Source organism: Accipiter gentilis, chromosome Z (genome assembly GCF_929443795.1).
Source record: "Accipiter gentilis chromosome Z, bAccGen1.1, whole genome shotgun sequence".
Classification (NCBI taxonomy): Eukaryota; Metazoa; Chordata; class Aves; order Accipitriformes; family Accipitridae; genus Astur; species Astur gentilis.
In genome coordinates, this window is record NC_064919.1 from 53375107 (window position 1) to 53393490 (window position 18384).

General features: G+C 37.6%; 1 protein-coding gene across 6 annotated transcripts in view; it reads left to right on the forward strand.

Annotated features, from left to right (window-relative positions):
- Positions 1-1608: 1608 nt before the first annotated feature.
- Positions 1609-18384, forward strand: part of NFIB (nuclear factor I B) — a 281489-nt gene continuing 264713 nt past the window's right edge. For all 6 annotated transcript variants that reach the window (XM_049794731.1, XM_049794723.1, XM_049794732.1 and 3 more), the window contains exon 1: positions 1609-1718. In XM_049794731.1, coding sequence (XP_049650688.1) covers positions 1623-1718 — 96 coding nt within the window. In that variant the 5' untranslated portion in view covers positions 1609-1622. The remainder of the gene's footprint in view (positions 1719-18384) is intronic.

The window sequence follows — 18384 nt, forward strand, 5'->3', positions numbered from 1 at the left end:
TACCACCATTCATCAGTGGGAGTGTTGCACTGCTGTGGCAGTAGCTATGGTGGGCTCTCAGGTGTGTGAGTGATTAACTCTGGAGGTGATCTTCATGAAAGTGAAAAAAAAAAAAAACTAGAGAAAGTGGAAAAAGTGGCGAACACATGCATGGGAAAGAAGAGATGCACCAAAGAGGAGTCCTGGTGGGGGCTGTGTGTGCCATAGTGTGGTACCTCCATATGCCAGTAGTCCTGGATTCTTACTTACTGCTTATGGCAAATAGGTGTAAGGAGCCTGTCAATTTCAAAGACTTTTCAAGTATAAAATACAGAGCAAAATGTGGAAGATTGTAAACTGAAAACCCATCAGCAGAGAGATGCTAAACATGTGAAATGCTTGTTTACAGTTATTATTTTAATGTGATAATTTTAAAGAGACAGTTTCTGAAGTGTGGGGGGTTTTTTTGCTGAAGAGGGACTTGCAGCTAAAGCATATACAGAATCTGCAGTGCCGCAGTAAAACTGATGCTGATCGCTTCAGCCAAGTCTAGCAAATCCTGTTCTTTCTGTGTATCCCCTTTAATGTGAGCCAGGGTTTATTGATTTCCTCTGTGTGCTTATATACATACTTTTCCGCAGCTTAAAATAAAGTCAGAACTATGTGTTCTTCGAAGCCAGCCCTTCCTTCAGGGAATCGCAGATTTTCCATTAGGGACAAAACCTTGCATGGAAAACCCTGCAGGAAGAATGCCTTCTCTCCCTGCTGGCGGTAGGTACAACAGGCAGATGACCTGAAGCTGTGCAGCAGGAGGGAGCAGTGATTGAAATAGTTCCCCGCCCCCTCACCTCCCCCTTCCCAGCTAGATCATCCAGAGCAGAAGAGATCATGAGCATCCATGGGAAGGGAGGGGAGAAAAGTCTGTGGCACTGAAATCCTAACTGCACCCCCTCCCCGCTCCTCCTGCTGACTTACCAGCCTTCCTATTCCTTGTTAAAGGCTGATTGCAAAGAGTTAAACTGTTTCCATATGTCCAGTTCGAGAACAGAGTTTGTAGCCTTTGGCAACCCCTGCTGCATCCAGCTGCAGCTGCTACCTGTGTGTTCCCCGGGGCGCCCACCGGTGCACGCGTGTGTGTGCGTGTGCGAGTGTGTAGGTGCGCGTGCACACGCACGTGTGCTCGTGACATCTGAACCAGGCCCCCACCGTGTCGGCGAAACCGGTCTGCCCTTGTTGGGGGAGATACTAATTCAGAACAGTTTCTTTCCCCTCCTTTCTTACGCTCAGAGCTGACCACGAACCATGTCAAACAATATACAACCGAGAAAAATGCAAATAAACTTAAGTCTGCATAGCCCAGCAATGCAGCTAGCCGCCCACTTCCAAGATACTAAACTGGTGTACACATGATACACAAAGAACGCTGGCTAGTTTCACCAATCCCTTCAGACAAAAAGAAAAAAAAAAAGAGGGGGGGGGGGAAAACCTGATCCTTGTCTTTATATCAGTGAGGTTGGAGTTCTTGCTAATAAAGGAGCTTTTCCCATGATGCAGTGTGATAAGGATTGGCCTACATGTAGCCCAGCAAGCCACTGCTGATGTTTTCTTGATTAGGTGTCTTATCTTCCATTGAGCTGCATCTGATGAAGGTTGCTGACCGCGTAATGGCAGGGAAAGCATCGGACAGCTCCATAAAATGGCAGCTATGCTATGATATGTCAGCCAGGACCTGGTGGATGGTAAGTTGGTGTGATAACTTCTTTTTTTTCCCTCCCTGGAAGCTTTTTTTTTCCTTTCTGAACTCCTCCTTCACTGCTGCAATGCATGTGCTGCGAAGTTCAGAGTGTGCAAAGTTTCCAGCTCCAGCTCAGTGACTCCGCAGAGCTCCTAAATATCAGCCAGCTAGACAGGGTTTCTCTGCAGTTGTAGTGGCATGGGCCTTCTTTTTAAAACAACAGGAAGGACAGCATGGAGTTTTTCTTTCTCCTTTTTCTCTTCTTTCTCTCTCTCTCCTTCTCTCTCCCCCCCCCCCTCCCCTCTGAAATGCAAATTTTGCAGTGCTTGCCAACCTAGTTGGTGTGAGAATGTAGAGGTAGAAGCAGTCACGGGAAAAAAGAAAGCAGCCTTGTCATCATGCTCTTGGCTAATTGTTCTTGAGCTGGTCTTAAAAATAGAGCAATCTGCCTCTTTATTCTGTTTCCTCTGAATAATTATTTAGAAAGTGTATTGTATCATGTTGTGAGCAGCCTCCTAATCAGTATGCGATTGTCCCCCACGCTTCCCCTTAATTTGGAGTCCTCCTCCCCTCCAATGAATGCAGTAACTGGAGCAACTACTGATTAATATGCCGCTTGTCATAATTAAATTTAGTTAATGAGGATATGCATATTCAGCCCATTTTTTCTTTGTTTGGACGAGCATGGCTTTTTGTTCATATTTATACAGCTGCAAATGAAAGCGAGGAGGTGGAAAAAACCCCCTACAGAGCTCAGGGAAGGGTGGACCCTGAGAGACAACTTTTTTAATGTTGCCAGGCAAAGGAGCCCAAAACTTTATTTAATCAAAACAGTGGGGCCGGGAGCATGTGTTTTGGGAACGAAAAGCTTTTCTCAGCAGAGCTACATGAAGTTTTCTCCACATACTGATTTTGTTGCGTGTGGACAATGGTCTCTTGTATGCAATAGCCATGCCATGAAAGGGACCTTCTGCTGGCTAGCATTCCATTATGAATATTAATTTCATTCTTGGGTTGCTTTGTCTGGTCGTGTATTTTTACCCTTTTCATTCCTTCATTGATTGCCTTTGCTTGTTTGTCTGGATAATTATTATGCTTACTGCATGGGCTGCTTTTTCACAATTAGTACAGTGCTGAGACAATAGGCACTTTATTCTTGGGCGGTGGGTCTGGGGAGCACCAGTGGATAGCACGTCCCAGTGCCTGGACAGAAGGCAGCTTTCTGATTATAACTGCCTTCCTACACTGCTTTGCAACGACTTCATTATCTTTCCAAAGGTGGATGTTGATACGTGCCTTCAGTGAGGGTATCATGCCTGAAGGGAGTATTTAATTTAAATTATGTTTGCTACTTGTGATTGTTTCTGTACTTTTTGAATACTTTTTGACTTTTTCTGTCTTTGCTACTTGTTGAACTACTGTGATATGCACATTCATGTAACTTTAAAAAGAACACAGGAGGAAAGTAGATGATAAAAAGCTGCTTGTGAACCTATTTTTTTGCTGGGAGTTATACTGTGTAGTATTATGTTTAGATGCATGCTTAGATCTTTAATCAGACTTTTTTATTGTAAGTGTGTACATTATTGAAAAGAGCTCTTAAAGTGGCTGACAGATGTTTAGACATAGGCACTATGAAATGTTTGCGTAGCAAATTTCCTTAATATTGCATGTACAAGGGCTTGGGTTTTTTTAAGGAGCATGTCTTCAGTTTAATAAAAGTTTCTCTGAGGATAGCTTTCAGTAAGCTGGCATTGCTTCCAAAGGGAAAAGAAAATCAATACTTTCACTCCATGCAGTATTTTATCCTGAACGGTAATCTGTAAAGTACAGGTAATGTAAATGTTCACTGTCACAAGTGTGTATTTCATGCACACTTTAGAAAAGGAGTTTAAAAATGCTTGACTGTTAAGTAGAGGAGAAAATCAAATAACATTTTAGCTGTGCATTATATTTTGCATCATATTTCTAATTTATAAAGTTGCAGTTGTAGAATCAAACATAAACCCATGTACAATGTGAATTGTTTTGTCTCAAAGAAGGAGAAGTATCTTATGCTTCAATGCCATAATATACAAAATATTACCACAGAGCTTATTGTATAATTATTTATAGTAAATTCCTATCAGGAATATGCAGTGTAAGTAAAACCTTAACACTTCTGAGCAAAAAAACCAAGAAAGGCAGACTTCCTTAGTTTTCTGCTTCTGCTTTTCCTGAATGATTGTAAACATTGAATTGCAAATGCCTTGTGGGGAACAGGAAATAGTGTATTAAGATGGTTACTCATAGTTATAAAAAAGTTCATTAACAAATGCTATTATGACAGGCATCATTACAAAACTTATGAACTATCTACTTGTAATTATTTTGCAACACAGATATTTAACATCAAATTTAGTTTGAATATTCCTAAAATACTGGCTTCTTTTTATATATATATTTTTAAAGCAATTACATTGAAACTATTCTCTGGAAAACAACATTCTCTCTTTCCCTTTAAATTAAGTGGAATAAGTGTTTAGTAAGTAAAGTCTGTGTTATCCACCTATGGTATTGTAGTACTACTCTATTGTTTCCTATCTTACTGTTTATTTCATTCAGATTATTTTATTTAAATACAATAATAACAAATCAATTTGGTAGGGAAAAACCAAACAAACAGAAATTACACACTTTCTCCATCTGTGTTCTCTTGAATATGGTCATATTTACTAAAACACAAGAGGTTAAAAGTTTTACTCAGAATGCAATAAACAACCCAGTGCAAACAAAAGTAAACTTTTAAGATACTAAATAAAAGTAAACACATGGAGAATTGTTAACTTATTATCTCAGTCTTTTAGATGGTGTTAATGTGACCATCTTAGTTACGCATAATCTTATTATTTTTGCATTCAACTTTGTTGTGAGGGAAAGAACATATTCAGTGAAGAGACAGAACCTATATATCAAGTACTGTTCCACCTGGCAAATACTCTAGATTTTTGTTATTGAAAAATCTGTATTTATAAAGTGAGGAGGAATAATGATGAGGGTGATTGAAAGGATGATACCCATGGAAACACTAGATATTTTTAACTGTCTCTTCATTAATGGCAAAGGGCTAGTTTGGGATTACAGTCATATGGTGTTTTGTGATTGACTTTACAGATTTAAAAATACAAATCTAAGTAGCTATTTACAAACCTTTGTAGCATTGTTAGTAGGCTGCTGGGTATTTCTTGTGGGAAAGGTTTCCAAATATTTACATCTCAGGCACCTATTGAAAGCTATTTTGTTAAATCTGTGCCAAAGTCTGTATATATGTTTCTGGTTGTCAGATCTTTTGCATGCAAATCTATAGACTGTAAATATATATTCTAAAAAATCTCTTCTTCCTAATCTCAAACCCATATTTTTGCACACATATATACATGCATGTGCAGTAGTGATAGAGAATGAAAATAGTCTGTCTATTCATAACTATTGGAAAAAGGGTATTGAAATCGCAGGTTTGTGTTAAGAACAACCCAGAGACAACTGGGAAGTTCTGATCCATTGCAAATACTGCACATTTCCTATTGCTTAATGGCTTGATATTATGATCAAAGAAATCGTAACAAACTACTGGAACAAAAAGTTTGTCAATACAACATTTATCACTTTTCTATTCTACTCTATATTTTTGCTTTCAGAAAAATATTTTTTAAAAGAGAGATTTCACATAATATTAAGGCTGTATTAGTAGGGCATATAATCCCAAGTGGAGGTAAAGATATTAACAATTTAGATGCTATATTTCAGTATTAAAATAATTATTCCAATCCTAAATTTATTAGTAAAGCCAGGTTTTAATGTACTTTTTGGTTTAACACAAATGTTATTCACATTCCAAGGGAGTTGCAGTATGTCAATATTTTGCAGCAGCACATCTGTGCAGTTTTCTAATTTGGATTAACATTATATTCATAACACAACAACTCCATCAGTTGTTCAGATGTACAGCTTGTTAATGAATCCTTTGTTCTCAATAATGACTTTTAATTAAATGATTTAGAAACAAATGTCAGTATAACTGTGGACATATTGAACATGCTGTGCTTATTTGTGGACCTAGAACACAATATCTTAATTCTATAAATTTCAGAGGGAGGAGTGGGTAAAAGGAAGGGTTAGCTCAAGGTTATATAAGTAAGCTGTTGTTCAGTTTTCCTTACTTACACAAAAATGCAAACAGTATACATAACTTACTACAACATCCTTTAGTAACTACATAATGGTTATTCTGAATGATTAGCCCAAAGATGTCTTTTTTAAGACGTGCTTTATATGCTTACAAGAGACTATAAGTGCATTGGGTTTAGTTTTTGTTTGAAACACATTTCAGTCTATAATAAATATCTGGCTCAGGTACTATGTGTACTTAGTATGTCTCAGAATTAGAATGTTTAAAAGCAGAAAGATCTGTCTGGAGAACTGTAATATATGAATGCACGTTCCTTTCTAATGGGTAATTTTTTTTTTATGGAACAAGGGAATAATCTTCCTTTGTCAAGGAAAAAACCTAGAAGTAGCAGGGAATTTAAGTGCCTACAGTACACACTAGTGTAGAATGAAGCTGCTGTTGCTCATGTTTAATACTTGTTCATTGCCAATTTTTAAAAAATGTGTCCTTTTAACCAAGAAAAATATATTTGTGCTTATTCACAAGCACATATTTTTCTAGTTCCTCTGTGGCTTTTCCTTTTCAGTCCCTTACATTTAGCTATGTATTTCCAGTTAGATTTTCTACTGTGAGGTGTTTAGCAGTTGCAGCACATTCTGGGTGAAACAACTTTTTCTACTTGTGCTTCATACTTGTATCCAGCAAGAGCTCCACACCCTGAGTCTCACAGTGCCTCCTTTTGTCTGCTCATTCTGGCAGTGTTAACAGTTTTCTTATGAAGAAAGCATCATAAAAACATGTTTGTGTGTATGTGTGCATGTGACTGCACATCTAAATATGTGTGCTCGGTGTTGGCTTAAGGCATGATCCAAAGTTCACTGAAATCAGGAGAAAGTGACTAATTTTAATGCATGCTTCTGCAGCATGTAAAATGCAGTTGTACTTTATATAACCTGTCTGTAATTTATACAACTGTAATTTTCAAGATGTAATTACATTGGTGTTTCATGTACCTGTTCAGGAACAGTTTCCCTTTGTAACTTATCTGAATATGGGCTATGATTGAGGAAACGCATGTATGAAGCAAGCTATGGCACCTTGCTGTAACTGAATCTTCTGTAGGACTACAGAAGTCTTACACAACTCTTAATAAAGCTGTTTTTTTCTGTTCTGAAGTTATCGGTCTGTTCTTTCACTTTTGTCTTTTTTTCCAGATACCTGTTTTCTTTTTGCCTTTTTTTTTTTTTTTTTTTAATGCAAAAAATGTAGTTTTCTAGCTGGAATTTATGGCAATTTGTCTCTGACGTTATTTGATGATTGTTAAGTCAAAATTCTGAACTGTCTTTAAAATTTTACTACAGCTATTCAGAATTCTAAACAAAAACAAGCGATCAAATATTTTAATCGATCTTGTACCCTGCAAGGTCATCTAAATGTTTAAGTTCTTCTGTCCTTGCAGTAGCATGTATGTGCAGTAATAGAACTATTTTGTTAAGCAGAGGTTCAATGTCAAATGTCAAATCTCAAATTGTCACTGTGAAATGTCAGTTTCTGAAAGATATTAAGTACTGATGGGAGATATTTTCTATGTAGCATCCTTTTAAATGATGACTCGCTTCTTAGGGAATTTCAAAGAATACTACCTTCTGATGGAAGTGAACTGAATTCTTTGTAAGTCAAGGAGAGACTGTGCACAGAGAGGTTAGACTAGATGTAAATTTTCCCAATGCTCAAGAAAATGTGACATAAGGGTTTTGGTTTCTTCCATATAATAAAGAATTTTGATTTCTTCCATGTAACAAATTTGATCCCATAAAGTTATGTGGTCTTCCATTTAGGGCAAGCAGTCTGTAAAAGAAAGTTCTTACCAAAACCTATTGCTCTTGAGAATTGTGGATACAATAGAGCAGATATGTGCCCCTTAAAAATGAATAGCAGATCAAACTGAATCCTTTAATGCTGGGCTTTTAAACTAAATCAATTTAATATTTGGAATGCTTTGTTTTCATGTTGTGGCACTGCCAAATTGTCCTGTTTAACCACTCATACTCCATTTGCTCTGGCAGACTCATGTTTGCTTATTCCATCTAACTTTTTCAGGTTTTGAGGAGCTCTGCTTTTACAATACCTTTAAAATTTCCTGTTCGTTAACAACAAAAGGGTATTCTACAAGAGGCTTTCACTGGACATAAATAACTATGCTGATTCCATATATGAAGGCATCACTGTGCTACCTCAAAGTAAAAGCTAAGATAGTTTCAGAAACCACTGAGATTGATTGCACCACCCTGGAAGGCTGATGAAGTTTTTGTCTGTCAGAACATCTCTGCAGACGTGCTGATGTTTCTTAAGCAGAGCTTACTGCCTCGGCTTCCTAGCCAGAATATTGTTCCTGCATGTGTGTTTGCAAATCAAGGATTTCTCAGCTGCATCTTGGAGGATACTGGGGGGGATGGTGGTGGTGTTTGTATGTTTGTTTGTTTGTCTGCTGCCCACAATACTGCTACAGTTCTTTGTTTCATTACCCACTGCTCTCACAGAATGGCCTTCTCCCTGGATTTAACAGCAGTCTAGGGCCCCGTCACACTAAAATAAGAGAATACAGTCTACATAAATCTGCATAAACATATTGTGGGGTTATTTGGCCCACCAATCAAATTTATGGTTGAGTGCATTTTCATGGGCCCAACATTAGAAAAAGGTCTTAAATGGGTCTGACCTGAAGGCTGACATCTACCCACCCATCACCCATGGTAGATGCAGCAGCAGCAGCAGCAGCACTGGCTTCCACTTTACAGCCAGGCTTGAACTCCAGCTCCACAGGGGTACAGCACAGTCCTAAAGACCATGAATTTTCTGTCCTTGGTACTGATGATTAGCAAGTTCAAGTGGCACGTGAGGACTCCTGACACAGAATCTGAACTCAGTTAGCCATTTGATTAATTTCAATTATTATTAAAGTCTTCAGTAGCCATTTCAGTTGATTTCTACCAGCAGCACCATGATGCCATTGTGCTTTTCACTTTAATCCTGTCAGTGATGCATCTGACTCCTATTTCATGTTGTGACTTGTCATAAAAATCTGTTCTTTTCAACCAAACTAGTTATGAACCTGGAAGAGATTCCAGAACAGAAAACATTATGAGTTTCATCTAAGGCTGAGGTCACCTTAGATAAGGAGTATTTGCTAGCGAGAGAAGTCCTTTCAGTCTTGCTCAGATAAATTACATTATGGTTAACACTGCTACCCAAACAATTGGTGCAAAAAATTAATTAGAACAAAGTGAATGTGTTAATAGCAACGACATGTCAATTCTGAATTACTAAAAACTCTTACCCAAAGTTAATGTAGTACAGTTCATCCAAATGTGTTTTTCCGTCGCGCTACTAGAATTATCTCAAGGTATCTCACTGACAAGTGAAAGAGTAGAATATAATTAATTGTTAGTGTTCTTTTACAAATCAATAAGCAAACGGATGTATCACTAACTGTCAGAATATCTACACTGAGTAGCAAATAACCATTCAGAACTTCAGTCCATCTAATTGCCTTATCAATGTCTCTCAGCACAGCAGAAATTGTAGGGAGTTTTAAATGCTGAAACATTTATTCTTGGAGTGAATAAATTCATTTACATGATATAATGCCTGGTATTTTTGATACAGTGTGTGTACATCTCTGTATCTTAAATGATGCTGATGTGTAATTAGAAGTTTCCTGGTATCTAATGTGAAGATTATTCCCTCCATGGCCAATTGTAGTGACTGTTTTAATTTTCTGTATATATCGTCAACAGCAAAAAAATGTCCATACAGAAGTACCAAATGTAACAAGCATGGAGGGGAAAACACTCATCTGTATTAGCTCTTAGGCAGCTCTCCAAGTAGAAGGACTGATTTCATCTTGGTCCAATTTAAACTGCTGCATTTAACAAGACCCAGGGAAGACAGAAATGCAGCTCACCTGTTTCAGACAAAGGTATCCTAATAAACTTTTTTCCCAAAACATATTGGAAGTTGCTCAGACTTCTCCTTAAACTCTCAAATCACTTTTATAATGATAGCCTTAGTAACATTTGTTGTAGACTTCATATGCGGATATTTTTAAATTTGTTTAATTTGTCAACATACAAAATCAGGATTATAGTGGTCTTTTCTGCAGTAGTTTGCAGTGAGAAACTTGACAGAGTACTGAAGAAAATCTGGAACATGCATTATTGACTATAAATACAAAAGATATCTGTCAGTTTAATTTTTTTTTTTTTTTTTAACTTCATATGTTGTTGCTAAAATTAATTAAAACTATTTAAACTGACCATTTGAAGGAAGTGAAAGGGAGGTTGTGTTCTGGAAGATATTCAGGTAGGTTTTCTTAATAAATTCCACAACAATGGCAGTGTCCTTTGGTGCACATTTATGTATATCTGATGCTCTGGATAGGCCAAGAGGGAGCTATAATATTAGCACAGGGGTTGACACAAGGAAAGAAATTGTCCAGAATTATTTTGCTGCTCCTTGGTGCTGTCATTCAAGACATGGATGTTGATTTATCCGCCCTTTACTGTCCTGCACTCTACAGATTGATCCGCAATTAACTCATTACTTGTATCTTGTAATCAGGAGGTCTTGATACACAATGATGAATGTATCAGAGCCTTTCTTTTCCTATCAGTGTCCTACATTTTTGCCAACAATAATGAGCTGTCACAGTGTGAGTTCTGGAGACAAGATTAGTGCACGGAAGAATGAGTAAACCTGTACACTAGGAGCATAATTAAATCAAGCAGAACATAATAACAAGCACGTTACAGCAGTTTGACGCGAAACAGGGACAAACTTGAACAGGCTGCTAAATTGTGTACGTACACAAAACTGTGCTTCGTTGTTACACTTTAAAGATTAGCAGTCTTGGTGGTACCATGTTCATTATCACCCAACTTTGCATAGCTTGGTTTCCCTGCGTGCACTGTTAACTCAGACTATGAAGCATAAGCCTGATGCTCTGTTTTCCACACACGACACTTTTTGGCAGCACACTGTTTATATCAGAGCAGCGGGAATTGCAACAGCATGATTTTGGAAATTGCACTGAAGTGTAACGGCAAGCAGGTATGGCTCTGAGGTACGTAATCTGCTTCTGTAGGAGGAAAGGAGAAGCTGGGTGACTGATACCTCTCTAAAAAACCCACTCAGGTTTCTCCCACATTCCAGGCAGCAGTGGAAGAGCGAAATTCGAGGTTAGCAGTGAGCCCCAGAGTGGTGATTGCTTTGTAATGGAAAAAATTCAATTACGTGAAATATTAGACCCGTCTCTGTGCCTTAGCTCTCCTCAATCTATTTAGGGATAGTCAGGATAAAAAATGAAACTTCTCAACAGATGCCTGGCTGCCTGGGTACAGAGAGGAAAACCATAATTTGTCTGTAATCCCTAATGCAAACAGTTGTTCATTAAGAAACAAAACTAATGTAATCTTGATGATTTGCTTGGATTTCTACTCTATCATGGCGTTTTGTACAGCTGGCAGGCTAATGTAATTTTACTTAGAAACCCAAAGCAATCTGGTACTCAGACAACACCATGTAGATTTAGGTAAATTTGGGGCTCAGATTAGCATAATACTAACTAATCATGAATATCATTTGCATTAATTAGAGTATTGGGGAAAGATTGTTTTTAAATGAAGAAAATTGAAAGAAAGATTAAGGGCAAGGGCTTACAAACCTAGTTTTGCTTTATGCAAGAATATAACAGATGATTTCTGCTATAATGCCTAATATTTTAATGTATAAGTATTAATTAAAGTATCAGGAAAAGATTGTTTCTAATTGGAAGAAAACTGAAAGAGAGATTAAGGACAGAGTTTATGAATCTGCTTTTGCTTGATGCCAGTATGTAGCAGATGATTTCTCCTATAATGCCAAAGAGCTTAATCTGTAAAGGATAGGGTGACTAATACACTACACAGTAGAGACACTACAAGGATTTTTTTTCCAAATTAGGTTTATTTCATGCTAAAAAAACCCTAGATGTTGTATGAATATGTCCATGATATTGCTAACAAAATTAAACTAGTCAAATAGAAAAAAAATCACCTTTGAAGACATAGGCTGTGGTCTAAAATACGATTGACCCTCAATGGTTTAGAATTTGGTATAGCTGGTTTCTTAGTAATTACAGTATTTCTGGGTTATCTGAGTGCTTTCATTAAAAAAAAAGAAGGTTAAATATCTATGCTTTAGACTAAGTAACAAATATGTTATAAGGTGCTCTCTATTTTAAAGCTATGATCCAGATAGGCAGCACCTCTCTTCCCTACATCTCTCTGGTCACTCAAGGCTTTGGGAGCAGATTTTATGTCTATTTCAAATATCAGATCAGGAAAACATTTACCAGGTATGCCTTAGCTTACAAATATTTTCAACACTTCCCTGTATGCTGATTATTACTATTTATTACTGCAATATTTTACTGTAGTTAAGTGCTGATATAGTATACAAATTCTTCAGTAGCACTGAAAGGCTTCTTGGTTAGACAGTGCAATTTCAGAGTACGGCCTTGTTAGTCACTGAAATTAAAGTAAAACTGATTTTACTGTATGTAGTAGCAGGTCTAATTTGGAAGAGTATAGGGATGTTATATAGTGGGGCAGTGTTTCATACATTGCCAGATCTTATAGGACTGATAATTTTGACATCTATTCATTTGGGGACATAATCCAAAATTTAAATCAATCTTGCCTCTGGCTAGACTATTGAACTTCTGTTTCATTTAAGTCCTTTTAGGTCATCAGGCATTGAAAAACTTATATCGATATGCTATCACACTTCTCTCTCCTAGGGGAAAATGTGTTTACATACATACTGTGTGTGCAAAGAGGGAAGGATGAAAAACAGGCGAAAGAAGTTGTGTTGTGGAGGTAGGATGGAAATCATTGGCCTTTCTCAAAGCAGCCTGCGACGCTTTTCAGTGTTTTTATAGTAGGGGCTGAAAAGGCTGTGCTTCTGTCAGTGATTTGAACTTCTGCATAGATGTGTTCTGTGAGACAAAAATGCGAGGTCAACAACAGCAGCCCAACAGCTTAAGAGATCTTTTAGCTTTCTCGGGTGTCAGGCCATGAGACAGCATCGAAGCAGAACAACTTTGTGTGATGTGACCACATTATGAAAAGCAGCGAAATGAGTTTAGTAAGGTCTCATGTTACTGAGAAAGTGTTCAGGCCACATACTGGAAACATTTTCATTTTCTCATGGCTGCTGCTTCTCATGCTTAAATAGCATGCACTGCTGTAGGTTACTTTTGTCTTCAAACGAATGCCTCCTGAAAAATCCAACACATCAGCCTACCCAGTCATTTGGGGATGTGTTTGCAAGTACTGCAGAGTGCTCAGACATTTAGTGACTGGAGACCTTTTTTATTCCTTTTCATGCAAAGCCTATCTTGATATTGCTAGCATTTAACTTTAAATGAATCTTCCTTTGCATGATGATCTACCATATTAGAGAAATTGGATGATGTCTGGTTAAATTCAATACATAAATATTTCCCAAAAGCATAACTGAATAAAGAAAGCATGGGTATGCTTAGTAATGTCATATAGCAGTAGGGTTTGTATTTGACAATCTTCCTGTCCCTGCAGATAGCCCAAACATACTGATTTTCAAAGTACTTTAGTGATGAGGGCAAGTATTCAAGGAAATATCCTTTTCAGCAGGAAGAAAGATAAGAGACTGTCATTTAAGGGAAGGCATGCTTGAGTGCATCTTCTAAGCTCTTTGGCTGAAAAACAGAAAATATAATTCTGTCATCAGAGAAAACAGTACAGAAATCCACAGTCTTAAGTACACTTATAGACTATTGCCTTAAGTAGTCATTATAGGAATATCCACAGTGTGCATGCCAACATATTGTAAAAGGCTTTAAATATGATCAACCTGTCTCTGAATAAGAAACAGGTTAATTTATCATGTGATGAGCTCTATCTCTCATACTAATGTTTCTTAGACCAACTTATATGGAGTGTAACACCCTGCCCAGTGTTGCAGTGTGTGGTACAGAGGCAGTCCATGGCTGAAGCACAAGAACATGCCCTCTAGCCGAGAAATCTGGGCGCTATTGCTGAATCTAAATTCATTAGCAGTCCTACTTTGTGCTGAATCTTCCTGCCAGGCAGGAAAAATGTCATAAAACATCTTTCCTTAACTGCTAATAAATGCACACAGAGCAGCAATTATGAAAGTTTTTCTGCCTAACAAAATATATGTAAAGCAGCTGAGGAAGGAGAGGCATAGGAGCTCTGAGTTCCTCAAGTACCCCCAAAAGAACAAGATAGGAAATTTGTTTTAAGCAAACTTTAATGTCAATGTTCTGTGGGTGAAACTTCACAGTAAGAAGCGCTGGACCTCTTACGCCAACGCTTACACCGAAGAGAAAGGTCATTTGTTCTAAAAAATGAAAGCTCCAAAAGCACTCCAAGGTGGTGGTCTTATCAGACCTATAGCCCTATATTTGGGTTTGGCTGTGCTGAGCAGACAGGAGAGCAACACTGGAAAATACAGTGTTTAACAATTGTGAAATGCTTACTTTCCAAAAAGCATTAGTATATAGCTTTTGCAAGTATTTTTACACAGGTTGTGAATTGTAAACTGGTTTTCCTATCTACATTTCCCAATATTCAAGTATTTTCTACTTCAGTGAAAAAATCAACATTTTTCCGTTTTTGTTTATTTACTTCTTGGGACTGGAAAGGGTGAGGGGAAAAGAGTAGAGAGGCAGAGAGAAGATAGCTCACAGATGGGTGGACAGCAACTTGTATGTTAGGATCATAGCCAGGAAAAATTAAGATAAAGATTAGATTCCCTGCTCTGCCATTTCCCACACCTGAAAAAGATAAACAGTCAGTGAATTCAGTATTATTTTCTTCTGAACATGTGCAAGAGTTTTAAGTGGGATCAGAGACTCACTCCAAGTTGTTTACCAACTGGAACAAAAAATGAAATGTAGGAGATACACCTTTCATCTAAGTGAAGGAGAACAAAGGCTGGAAATGGGGTTTCTCACACTGATCGTGTACTCTAGCCATCAATTTGCTGCTGCTGCTTTTCTTCCCCACCCTTTTCTCCCCGTTTCTCATTTAATGAAAAATTATATTCTGCCTCTATTTCAGGTTAAAGTTTTATTTAAGTTGTTAATTTTTTTATTGAAAGTCTTGATTTTGATTAATTGGCCTTTTTGAGAGAAATACTGCTTCAGCAATAATTCCTAGCCAGCTCAAATCCCTGCTTGGATGAGAAGTGTGTGAAGTCGTTCATCATTGAGTTAATGTTTAGATTAAAAGTATTTACAGTATTAAGTTGAACAGAGTTCTCACCTTTAAAAATGACTCAGCTGGTCACAGTCAGATCTGAAAATGTTTGTGAATGCATAGCACATTTTTAAGAAGTTGAATTCTTCCTATCCTAGTGTCTAAGAATAGTGGATACAAAGCAGTAAGACATATGGTCAGACAACCACAAGCAACTTTTTAAAAGCATTTTAGGAAGTTAACAGCCCCTCACCTGGAAGTTGTATCCTCAGCTTTGATGCAGTAATGGTTTCGATGTGTATGCTCTTTTTTGCAATGCAGTACATTTTGTTGCTGTATTCCAAGCCACTGTTGGAACGGAACTGGAGTTAATATATCCTAATACACAGTGTTTTGAACTAGAACTTAACTCACTGTGCTTAACACAGTGGTATACTCAGTCCTCTTTGGAATGCTAAATGGGCTTGGCTCTCTCCAAATTTAAGTTTAGTATTAACAACTGCTTGAAACGAATAATAAATCTTGTTTGAAACAATTGAGGTGAAGGCACATTTTGAGAAAGGGATAGTATTTATGACTTTACTTTCCAGGAGCTCTCAGGTTTGCTCGTCTTATTCTCAAGATACAACTGAGAATAATCCATGCCCATAAATCAACATGCCAGGTGAATCCCACAGTGATAATCCGATAACAGCAATCACCACAGCTCCTACAACATCACCTGATGCTTTTTCTTGGACACAGGCCAGACACAAAGCTGCGCCAAAGCATTGCTTTGACTTGTTCACAGCAACACACAGGGCAGGATTTATCTGGTGGAAGGAGCTTCCTACAGCGTAGACGTCCACGTCCAAGCAACTGGCCAGAGGCTCCCTGTATAGTGAACAGCTACTTGATCGGTGGAGTTTAGGGAGGGATTTCTCTCTTTAGCAGACATCTGAAGCAGGCTAGCTGAACAGGCATTGGTCTTATCTGCAGTTTAACTGGTTACGTAGTTGTCCTTTTGCTCTGTTGAGCTACCATCGTTTTGAGTGTCATTTCATATCATTTTTGTTGGCTGTCTGGAAAGAAATTGCATGGTAACTTCAGCAAAATTTCCTCAGAAATCTCTGAGTCTCTTTAGATTAATGCCACTTTTCTTCTGGCTGTTAATGTATTCCTAAGAAATTGACTTACTGAGCCGTGTGCTGAGTAATTTATATGGGCACTACACTGAGGAACATTTTTATAGAAAGTAAATGATTTTCTCTTCAGGAATGTTTGGGTAAGGGAACAAGGTAGTCTTTGTCTGCATTACTTTTATTAAAGATTCATGAATAGCCGTATTTCTATATATCTATAAACCTGAATGATGCTTTTAAGTCACGTCCTATGTCCGACTGCAACTATTTCACTGCCTAACTGCATTGTACATTCTTTCAGTGTCCCAGGTTGTACAGAGTTGAGGTATATGTGATAAAGAGTACTTTAAAACTGTATTAGTGCATTACATAACAGACTTCAGGAATTCCGTTTTGCAAGAAACTTGACACCTTAATACATTACAACGCTTTGAACTGCCTACAAGCCAGTTTGCCCTCACCAGACAGGGACTGAAAGACTTCCTGTAGGGAAGACTATTTTTCAGGAGTACTTCAGGAACTTACTTCTCCAGTTAATCTGAAACTTGAACTAACAACTAGGTGAGGAGCAGCATACGTTTCAAAGGCAAAGGCAGTTTGCTCTGCATTTCCAGCTCAGGTCATCAAGAGTAATGAAAAAAAAAAAAGTTTTCCTTAATACTGTGACATTACCATTAAGTGTTTAGAATGGAAATAAAAAGATATTATTTTGCAAACCTTGGTTTTTGAACTGGTACTTAATGTTACCATGTTTCTTATTCTTTTGTCTGTGAATCTCACCTCACACAACTGGTCCTTTGGATGCAAGAGATGTTGAAATAAAAAACAGTTTATATTGAGTGAAATTTTAGAAGCAGATCTTCACTGGCCAAGACACAGTAAGAGAAAATCAGGATTTAATGTCCTCTCAAAAGACTCTACACTACTCAGAGGTTAGGGAAAAGCATACAAGGCCAATTTAAATCACAGCTTTAGAGAATAAAGATTAACAGATAAGGGAACAAATATGCTAAAGGTTTTTTATGGATAGCTGAATGATGAACAAGTGAAGAATATTCACACAGAGCCCCAAATAAAGCAGAGCAAGACATAATGTGCAACAGATTTTGTCAAGAGGACATTCTGAACAATTTTGAAGCTTTTTTTTTCTGTTTTATTATGGTTGACCCAGGCCGAAGGAAAGTGCTAAGATATGAGCTCCATGTCTCAGCTTCTTTGAAATGTCTTAAACAAAAGAATAATTAAGTTCACATTATACACAAAATCCTGTGGGCATCACAATAGGAAGATTTCTGAAGGCAACTGTTCAATGTTCAAGTAAGCAGCCTCTCTGGACAACAGGAGGATAGCATATGAGAAATTATTTCTATAACATTAGAGATACTGACCAGCCCAGCATGAGGCTTGTGACCTTTGACTTCCTTCAGCAAGTGATGATGAATAATTTCCAGTCCAAACTTGTGGATTTTCAATACAGGAGATGTTGAATAAGTTGCAAAGGAATTTGAACAGAAAATGAGAGGCTGAAGCAGCTCTGAACCAGGAGGTGGTTACTAGATACCTAGATTTGATAACTAGATTTGCTGGTGATGTTGCTTGCTTATGCAAGACTATAACCATAAAATTTCAAGAAGAGCTGGCTTCCTACTGTGTAGTAGTATCATGACTTTAAGGTGAATAAATACTTTCAGGTGCTCCCTGGAAAGAGACATATTTGTATGGTTTTTAAAGGCATTGCAACAGCAATCTGTGCTACCTAGTAGGGAAAAGTCAGACTCTGCCTTATCATCCCATACAGCCTCTGCCTGAAAGTTAAATGTGTTATTATCTGCGTAAATAGTATATGGTATAATAATAATGATTGCTTAAGTGCTGAAAAACTAATTTAAATGTGATATTAATTTGATTTGCTCTATCTCCTGCCATTATTGGCCTGAACTCTTCTGCCTTTTGGCATAGTCATACAATATCCCTTCACTTTTAAGGGCAGATTTTTGTGCCTCTCCCAGAGCAGAAACTGTCTTCAAGTATTTCTTTGGGAAAAAAAAAAAAGAGGTGAAAGTGTGGCCAGTGTGTTCTGTTATTGCTTGAGATGACTTC